This window comes from Corvus hawaiiensis, chromosome 19, assembly GCF_020740725.1.
Source record: "Corvus hawaiiensis isolate bCorHaw1 chromosome 19, bCorHaw1.pri.cur, whole genome shotgun sequence".
NCBI classification, from domain to species: Eukaryota; Metazoa; Chordata; class Aves; order Passeriformes; family Corvidae; genus Corvus; species Corvus hawaiiensis.
Genome location: NC_063231.1, coordinates 6,543,619 through 6,553,610, shown reverse-complemented (window position 1 = coordinate 6,553,610; position 9,992 = coordinate 6,543,619). Strand labels below are relative to the sequence as shown.

At 48.3% G+C, this 9,992-nt stretch overlaps 1 protein-coding gene across 1 annotated transcript; it reads left to right on the top strand.

Annotated features, from left to right (window-relative positions):
- Positions 1–3,674: 3,674 nt before the first annotated feature.
- WFIKKN2 (WAP, follistatin/kazal, immunoglobulin, kunitz and netrin domain containing 2) lies at positions 3,675–9,976 on the top strand. The gene is made up of 2 exons (XM_048324011.1): positions 3,675–4,315; positions 6,466–9,976. Exons 1-2 carry the CDS (start codon positions 4,115–4,117, stop codon positions 7,975–7,977), a joined length of 1,713 nt encoding a protein of 570 aa, XP_048179968.1. The 5' UTR covers positions 3,675–4,114; the 3' UTR covers positions 7,978–9,976.
- Positions 9,977–9,992: the final 16 nt, after the last annotated feature.

The window sequence follows — 9,992 nt, the reverse complement described above, 5'->3', positions numbered from 1 at the left end:
TGTTTGGAAGAAGGGGCTGATTGCTGCTGTGGGCACTGCAGGGAGTTGGCACCAGGCCCTGCCATCACCAGCTGTCCTGCGAGAGGAGGAGGAAGGCGGCCTCAAGGACCAGACAGAGTCTTTGATTTATGCTACTCTCAGAGGCAGAGCATCCAACCTTCACCCCACCACTGATCTGCAGCAGGTGCTGGGAGCACCCATGGCACCCCCGCTCCAGCCGGGAGCCCTTGGGTAGGGTCTCGATGCCTCAGGCAGCAGAGTGCCACAGCAGCGATGAGTCACAGCCTGTCTGGAGAGGGGGTGGCTCGTGTTTGTGTTGGCAAACCCGGCTGCCACTGGCAGCGGGCCCAGGGAGCACGAGAGGCTGGGGCTGGAAGGGCCCCTGTGCTGAGGAAGAGATCAATGGGAGTTGGAGTTTTAACATCACAGGGTGACGGTTCCTGCCAAGAGCCTTCCACAATAAAACCAGCAAATCAATCCACCCTCCGCTGAGTAACTCCAGATGAGGACTGCTGGCCTAGTAAATATGATCAACAGTTTGCTGCTCCTTTAACAGTGGCTTAAGTAAAAATACACAAATTCATTTATACTTTTCTGCACACCAGAGAATCCCATTTCTCTCCTCAGTTAAAAGGTGTCACACCACACACTGGGTCAACACTTGGCACAGAAGAGGAGGGCAGGAAAAAGGGCAAAGAAATTATAATTTACAAAAAACCCAACAACAGTTAAGCCAGTTCTAGATCAACAACCCTAATCAGGACCTTGGGCATCCTAGGAGGCCTTTTCAGGACTAGGGCTGGTCACAAACCAATGTCTCCACTGCTGGGAGCAGACCCAGGATGTTGCTTTGTGCCATCCAGGCTCAGGTTTGTCCATCTGAGATCCAGAGAAGTTCACCCCAGTTCCCCATCCCACAGACTCATTCCAGTATCTTCATCAGAAAGTGGGATTGTGGGGTAGTAGCAGGGTTGCTTCTAAGACTTGATCGCTTTTGGGAAGATCTTTAGCACATCAGTATCTGACATGGCTGAGATAAGATAAGCCATAAAATCAGCTTTCATAATGGATTTTTTCATAGCAATGGAGAATGGGGATTACTTTATTGTTTATATTAAAGAAAAAATGCACAGTCCTTTATCCACAAGGAGGAACAGAAAAACTGGGCCTGGGAACCTTGACAGAGACCCCAGTTCACAACTGGCATTAACTGATGGTGTTCTGGAGTGTCCAGTCAGATCCACTGAAGTCAGTGGAGTTAAATTAACTTAAACCAGGCAAGCAAACAGCCCTCAATGAAACCCAGGAGATGGTGAGTGCATTAGTCAGAGCTTGGCTGTCCGTGCTGGGATAATCAGGGTCCCCACTGTCCCCGAGCCAACCTGGGGCAGCCTTTATAGTGGGTTCCCTCCTGGATGTGCTCCTCAGGCTGGGTAACAGCATCTCTGGGATGTCCTGGCAGGGACAGGGCAGCTGTCTAGGGCTGTATGGAGCCCTCACTGCCTCCTTGCCCTCTGGAGCTGCCTGCCCACATTCACAGGGAGATTTATGGCAATGTTTTCCTCTCTCCTGGCTGAGCTCAAGTGGCCCAGGGGCTGATCCAGGAACATGATACCTCAGAACTGAAAGCAGAAAGCTGCAGTGGGACTTACCTGTCCCTGGAGAATATCTCTGTGGATGGAGGAGGACATAGCAAAGCAGAAGGCTGCTCTGTCTGTCTGATGCAAACCAGTGTCTGATTTTTCAGAGTCCCACTCTGCTCCCCCACAGCTGAAATGTGCCCGTGGGCAAGGGATCCCTGGTCAGAGACAGTTAAAAAAAAGATAGTGGGGTTTTTTTCCTGTTTGGAACAGAGTTCCACCTACGGTGGCCCACATGAGTGTGTCTCTCACTCTCCAAAGCTAGCAAGGACGTGGCTGTCTGGCAGCAGGAGAGGAGATGGAGGCTGCAAGATCCAGCAGGTAAGGGGGTAAAATGGCCATAAAGGATTAAAGCTGGCAGGGGAAAATCACATCCATGGCTACTCTGTGGCAATGCCATGGATTGAGGGAAAACTCCTGCATGTGCAGTGGCTGTTGAGGTCATCAAGGCAGCTTCCCCAGCACCCAGGATACCTGCACTCCTCAAGACCCACATACAGCTGGTTCCAAAGCTTATCTGTAGTCAGTTTTACAATAGAAAGTGCCTTTGTTTAGCCAACAGAACCACTAATACATGCAATTTTGCTGTTAATAGAGCTGTAAGAATTTTAAGTACTTCTTCGGAATGTGTCATTTTTGGTTGGCTTTTTTAGGCATCACAGGGTGCTGCGTTTGTCTTTGTAAACAAGTACTGAATAAAACATTTAGCACACAGCCGCACTTTGTACAAGTGTCATGCAGGTTTCTAAAGTTTCAGAGTGAATAAATCAAATGCAAACTGCTGCCTGGCAGTTGACTTTGCTCCTTATAAATAGCTAATTTGGACAACTTCGCTTTGCACATCCCATGAAATTCAAATACTATGCATATGGTTAATGCAGGCACACAAATCAGAGCTGCAACAGCCCCTTTTATAAGCCTGGGTTGCAACAGAAATGCCACAGCCCAGGGCAGGTCGGCTCCAGGTTGCCCTCCCTTTTTCCCGGAGGCGATCGCAGGAAACACCAGCAGGTCACTGTGCTCTGCTGCCTGGCCCCAGGGGACGAGCAGGAGCCCCATGGTGACCCAATTCACTGCTGGTTGTACTGGTTGGCAGCCATCATCACTCAGGGGAGAATTAGGTCCAAACTCAGCCATGAAAAACAACCCTGAATTTTTAAGCCCGATGGAAAAAAGTAAGGGCTGACTCTGCCTGGCTTTGCAGCTCTGAGTGCTGGGCACAGGGTGGATGCACACCCTTCCTCCTGCCCAGGCACAGCGTTGTTGGTCCAGCCCTGCAGAACCTCCATGTGGGATGCAAACTTACCTGATCCTCCCAGGAGGCTCTTAGCAACATGGAGGGTTCACCCAAGCTAGCCCAGAAGTCAGCCCAGAGGCCCTAATCCTGGAAGGTGCTGAGCAACTCAGACTTCTGCCACTCATCTCTGGATTTTGGCATGTGTTCAGCAGGAGCAGGATCAGCCCCTTGCTGTAATAATCAGGGAATGAGGAACTCGGCTTGACTGAGTTTCCCTCCCACCCCCCAATGCAAAAATGCTGTACATTCCTTTATGCAGGTTTCCATAGAGTTGAACTTCTACTATTTTTTTGTTGTTGCTGTTAAAGGGATCAGCAATGCACTGTACAATGGGATCTGGCTGTCAGGAAATGTGGAGGAATTCAGGGACACTTTTAACATCTTCCTGGTGGGACTGGAGGGCAGCATTAAACCCAGCATCATGGAAATCTCCCCACCAAAGAGAAGAAAAAAGCCCGGAGGAGCCCTGAGAGAAGTTACGAAGACATTCTGCTTTGTTGATCCTAAATTTAAATAAGTTATTTCTTCCCTACTTCCTTTGTTAAAATACGATATTCTGGCTTTAATTGCTTCAATCCTACTATTTGTTCCTTTTAGCAAGTGATTGTGTAGCCCCTTGCCGTGGGGAAATCCCCTGACTGCGGGTCCGTGTTACTTAGACAAGTCCCCTTTCAGAAGTAAATGCCATTCTTAGCATAGGGAAGTACTTTAGGTCTAAAGGGGTTAAGAAGGCCTCCCTGCATTCAGAAACATGCAGGGGTCCCACCATGCCAGTTCCAGCCTTTTGAACTCTTTCCAGCTTTTTTTTCTTGCAACAAATCTGTCTGACTGCCACCAGGACATAGGAAGCGTGTGCCTGTCAAAGAAATCAAGTTTACTTTTTCTGACTTGTTAACAGAGGCAGGGTATAAATAGAGCTAACTCTGCTCGCACAAGTAGCGTTTCTCTTAAAATAAGGGGGTGACTTCCTAGGACCTTTAATCCAATGAGGTCCAGACCAAACTGCACTATCAACAGAGGCAGCAGAGGAGCTTGCTGAAGTTTTTACCGAAGTCAGGTGCATCTGGGTTCCTCAACAACTTAAGGCTTACCCAAAAAAAAAAAAAAAAAAGCAACCCCAAGCAAACAAGAACTACTTCCAGCTCGGACACTGCTACTGCCCTGGAGAAGTTCTGAGATGTTGTTGGTGCTGTTCTCTCGGTGGATGTGGATCTTGCTGGGGAAGAGCAGTGTCCTCTTGCTTCTGGAGGTCTCTCTGAAAGGGAGAGCCCTACCTCCAATCCGGTACTCCCATGCTGGGATATGCCCCAATGACATGAACCCCAACCTGTGGGTCGACGCACAGAGCACTTGCAAGAGGGAGTGTGACGCCGACCTGGTGAGTGATGCACATTTTTGTGTCTCTGCATCATGGACTCTGCTGGGGCTGTTGGGGGGCTTGGTGGGAGCCTTCTGTCCCAGCTGGAAGGGCGCTGGCACCGGGCAGGACTCCATGCAGACAGCGGATGTATTGAGTTGACCCGTGACCTATATAACGTAGAAAGGTTTGATGAGTTATCAGTTAAGAGGGGAGGTGTGTGCCAGCTGTCACTTTTGCTCTGTTTGCTCTGTTTGATCCTTTTCCTTGTCTTCATGTCAAAAGAAACGTCTGAATTTGATACTCCAGAACTCAGCATGCCCTGGGGCCAATCCATAGTATTTTAACAGTGTCATCATGCTCTTTGTTGGTGGTGGCCATCATCAATGTTTTATATTCCTGGGAGGAATCCTGTATGAAATGGTTTAATTTAGTATGTAAATCATCAGCCTTTGCTGCATTTGAAGCACAAAGCTTGCTTGGGGTGCAGAACAGGGCATGGCTAAAAGGACCAGGCAGATGTTCTGTGGGATGCTCCCAGCTCAAAATGTGTTTAGCTTACAACCCTAAAATTAATTTTTCAACCTGTCAGCACTGCCAGCTCAAGCTGGTATCTGAAAATACCTGTTTGTCCTGCGTCTTACATCATGTCCCATGACAAAGCTTCTGTAGCCCAAACGTGGCTGACAGGAGCATAGGAGCATTTACTGTGCTGAAAAAAGTGTTTGGGTTTGTGCTCTGTAGCCAGGTTGTTTCTGCAATGCTAAAAAGGGGGGAAAAACAGACAAAATTTCTGGCCGTAAGTAAACAAAGACATTTACTCAGATGGATCCCATGTGTTAGGAAATGAAGGTGCTCTTTTTACTTTTGCCATTCCCAAATAAGCCACCTCTGTTCCAACTACCAGGTGCAGCAATGAACACTAAAACACTTTCAAAACCCCAGCAGCAGCAGCAGCAGATGATGATGTTTTAATAATTTACTGGTCAAAACCTGAAAGCCAGAAGCCACTGGCTACAAATAGTCCCTTTTGCCTTGTGGCAGCACAGAGTCCCAGGACCTTGGATGGAGTGAGCGTACTGCAGGCAGCCAAGGACTCTGCCAAGCCACACTCCTTAACCCCAGCTGAAAACCTCCCCCATCCTGGTTTCTAGCTTTGCTTCTGAAACCTAGTAATGTGTAGCTGGAAATGGGGAAAGAGCTTTGGTATTAGGTCATCTTTTTCCCAATAAGGAAAGGATACTGGACTCAGGGGAAGCTCTTTAGCTTGGTAGCTTAAAAATCATTTTGTTCTCACTTGTGGAGAAAGCTGATGGATTTTAGGGGGCTTGTAGAGGTTTAACACACGGTGGAAGTGTGCCCTGTTGGGCACATGGTAGCAGTGGTCCTGGTCCCTTGAAGTAATCCATAACCACCCAGCAGCCCTGATCACACGTATCAAATACCTTTTCTGCCCAGAAGATGAAAATTCTGCTAAAATTAACCACAATTTAGAGCTGACTGTAGCCGAGGCGGGGTGTAATAAATCACTAGAAGAGCGATGCTGCATTTGAAAATAAGACTAAAATAGGACAGAGAAGCCATAATGAGCTGTTTGGGGTTTGTTTTTCTAAATACCATAGAAAAATTATTTTTGGAGCAAAAATTACCTTACTTTTGAGATATTCTATTATTTCCTCTACAATGTGAACAATTACAAATCCTTGGCAGTTTCACCTCCAAGAGCAGGCTGTTAGTCTCAGGGAATTCAAATAATACTTTACATACTTCTGTGGAAAATAAGAAGGATTACTGCCTACAGCCATATGATAAGACTTTCCATCTGCTCTTGTTTCTCAGGGCTTGTCCTCAGGCATTTCAGAGAGCATGGAAGGGGGGTGGTTGGTTCGTAGTCAAGCAGTCCATGTGACTCTGGGGTAAAGACTTATGATGAGGTTTGTGTTTAAGAAATAGAATTACATTTTCCTTCCCAAGAGTCTTCTCCTGAAGCACTTCAGAACCCCCCGGGAGATGCTGAGGGAATGTTTCTACTCACTGACAGTGGGGACACTGAGTTTCAGACCATGACTTTCTGTGGCAGAGCTGAGTTTCTGGGCTCTCTGCTTGCTGAGTCTCCAAAAAGACCTTTACTCAGTTCCCAGTAATGATCAGGTTATTTTCCTTCCCCACAGGAGTGCGAGACCTTTGAGAAGTGCTGCCCCAATGTCTGTGGAACCAAGAGCTGTGTGGCTGCTCGGTACATGGACATCAAGGGGAAAAAGGGGCCTGTGGGGATGCCCAAAGAGGCCACCTGTGACCGCTTCATGTGCATCCAGCAAGGCTCAGAGTGCGACATCTGGGACGGGCAGCCTGTCTGCAAGTGCAAGGACAGGTGTGAGAAGGAGCCGAGCTTCACCTGTGCCTCTGACGGGCTCACCTACTACAACAAGTGCTACATGGATGCAGAGGCCTGCATCAAAGGCATCACACTGAACGTGGTCACCTGTAGGTACCATCTCACCTGGCCAAACACCAGCCCTATCCCCCCAGAAACAACAGCTCGCCCTACCACCGCCTACTCCGAGACAACGGTCGTTGATATCCTGCCGCCCGCCTTGGTGAACAACCCCGTCCATCAGTCCGTCTACGTGGGAGAGACCGTCAGCTTCCTCTGCGATGTCACAGGCAGACCCAAGCCAGAAATCACATGGGAGAAGCAGGTTGATGGCAAGGACAAAGTTATCATGAAGCCAAACCATGTCAGAGGGAATGTTGTGGTCACCAACATCGCCCAGCTGGTCATCTACAACACGCAGCTGCAGGACGCGGGAATCTACACCTGCACCGCCCAGAACAGTGGTGGCCTCCTCCGGGCGGATTTCCCTCTGTCAGTCATCAGAGGAGAGCCCACATCCAAGGAAGCTTCCCAGAACAAAACACATTTTCCAACCGATGAGTGCCTGAAGCAGCCGGACAGTGAAGACTGCGGGGAAGAGCAGACCAGGTGGTACTATGATGCCAAGAAAAACAACTGCTTTACTTTCATCTATGGGAACTGCAACAGCAACCTCAACCACTTTGAGACCTACGAGAGCTGCATGCTAACGTGCATGAACGGCCCCATTAACATCTGCAACCTGCCAGCCCTCCAAGGCCATTGCAAGGCCTATGAGCCCAGGTGGGCCTACAATAGCTTGACAAAGCAGTGCCAGTCCTTCATCTATGGCGGGTGTGGAGGCAACGAGAACAACTTTGAGAGCCGGGAGGCCTGCGAGGAGATGTGCCCCTTCCCGAAGAACATGCACTGCAAGGCCTGCAAACCCCGCCAAAAGCTGGTGACCAGCTTCTGCAAAAGCGACTTCGTCATCCTGGGGCGCATCACGGAGCTGACCGAAGACCAAGACTCAGGACACGCACTGGTGACAGTGGAGGAGATTCTCAAGGATGAAAAAATGGGATTAAAATTCCTGGGGAAGGAGCCACTAGAAATCACGCTTTTGAACATGGACTGGAGCTGCCCATGTCCCAACATGACCACAGTGGATGGCCAGCTCATCATCATGGGGGACGTCCACAACGGCATGGCCGTCCTACAACCAGACAGCTTTGTGGGCACCTCCAGCATCCGGCGTGTGCGCAAGCTCCGCGAAGTCATCCACAAGAAAACCTGTGAGCTTTTGAAAGAGTTCCTAGGATTGCATTAACCTCCCTCACGCGTGTGAGGCGCCCCGATCTGTGTTAGTAGGGCTAACAAGTGCTAGGCTAGTGCCAAACTAAACACGCTGTTTGAAGATACACTGTAGGAATTATGCAGAACCCCTATTGTAATCCATTAATGATGCTTAGCAACACCGTAGTTTGGTCTTTGGCAGGCACGTAAACCAGCAGTAAAAGGCCATTAATCTTGCATTGAAATCAATTTGTCCATATAGGAGTGCCATTTAACTAGGTGACTCACTGCAGTAATTATACAATTTTTATGTAGCTTCCATCATAAAGGATGGAATTCATAGCATTTGTTTGGCTAGTTGGTACACAGCTAAGAAATATATAATGTCAATTTAATCTGTCTCATTTTCAGTCTGGTTCATCATTTTAAGTCACATGCTTGGCTCCTTATAGCAGCACTAATATTTCAAGACAAAAGCCTGTAAATTATTGTCTGTATTTACAGTTGTGCTCATTTAACCAACTTATGCATTATGAGTTTGCTTCTTTTAATTGCAATTTTCCTTTTTTTTTCCTTTTAAAAGCCTCATTTTTAAATGGCAACTACTACCTGTGTTGCAGTCCTTACTGGAGGAGAAACTCCCTTGATCCTATACCCAGGACAACAGGTCCCTGTAAAAGCTCAAGGCACAGTCTTACCCTGAAATGACTTTTCTGTCACCAGAACAAGGTCAGCAAACACCCTCATTCCCGAGTTGAGTTTCAATCAATATATTTTATATCACAAAAATTCCAAGCCAGAAGGACAGCAGTGTGCTGCCAGCTTCTTGCTTTTGAAAAGCCTTTACACCTGAGCATACACAGCAATTTATTACTTATTTTCAGTAGCAATCCTGCTTTTATAGATGAGAGAGCAAAGTAAGAGGAGTCAGAACGAAATTCAACCTAGGAAACTGTAATACAGAGTCTGCAAACTGCATTAGGCAGACACAAAGCTCCTGAATCTGAACTGCACAAACACAAGCAGACAAAGTGGACACTTTTATCAGTGTCACCCTTTTAGAGCCTTTTTAGAGTCTTTCAAACTCAGAATACACTTTCCACCAGGCCACTGTATATGGGTGTATGAATGAATTCCCTAAGACAGCCAGCACGGGCTGTGGGTGGGAGCAGGTGAGTACACATAGGATCAATCATTTTAACATTTGTGTGTCCAAAAAGCATAACATTTGCCTATACAAAATCCTTAAATAAAGAAAAGGCTGATCCTGGAAACATCCTGCCTTGCTGATGACTGTGATTGCAGGGAGGAGGGGCAAGCATGGCATAGTGAGCCTTGTCCCTGCCCCTCATTCTGTGGGCTCAGCCAAGTGACTGTGGCAGAGCTCAGAGCTTGCTGCCCTGCATAAAGGGCCAGTTCAGGGCTGGAGCAGTGTCAAGACACGTCCGGGTGAGAAGAAGGAAGGGAGGAAGGGAGGCAGGAAGGTGCAGGCAGTGCTGCCCCATGGTGCCATCTCATGGGCTCGCTGTGGGGCGGCCGAGGCTGGCAGCGGGCACACGTGTGCTGCTGCAGGCCTGTGTTGGGGCTGGGTACAGCAAGGGCTGGGGAAGGAGATTAAACAGGCAGATGTTGGACATCTGCACCCCCCAAAGCCTGTGCATGTTGGGTGTTTGGTTGTTGCGGGGAGGAAAACTCACAGCGAGGGAAACAGAGTTGGATGTGAGTCCAGCTCTGGCTCCCCTGATTCCATGCTCTGCACCAGCAGCCAAGCCATGGGTAGAGACCACTGCAGGATGGAGAACTAGGCTCCTCTCCCAGTGGTTTGGGCTTGGGTTATTTCTGAAATATTCCTGCAACAGGAACAGATCTAAATCTCCAGTTATTTGGATAACTTCAGAAGAAGCTGCGTGGGAGGGAGAGAGAGGAGTCTGGACCAGGTTTTGCTGACCAAGAAAATACCTGCTGGGTTTTTGTTGTACCTTTCCTAAGTGTATGTGAAAAAACTCCAATTAAAGGCCCATAATGTTTGTGTATGTTCTTGTGGAGATA

Coding starts and splice junctions, on each gene's coding strand:
- WFIKKN2 (XM_048324011.1), top strand. CDS start 4,115: ATGTTGTTGGTGCTGTTCTCTCGGTGGATGTGGATCTTGCTGGGGAAG. Junction 4,316..6,465: donor GGGAGTGTGACGCCGACCTG/GTGAGTGATGCA, acceptor CCTTCCCCACAG/GAGTGCGAGACCTTTGAGAA.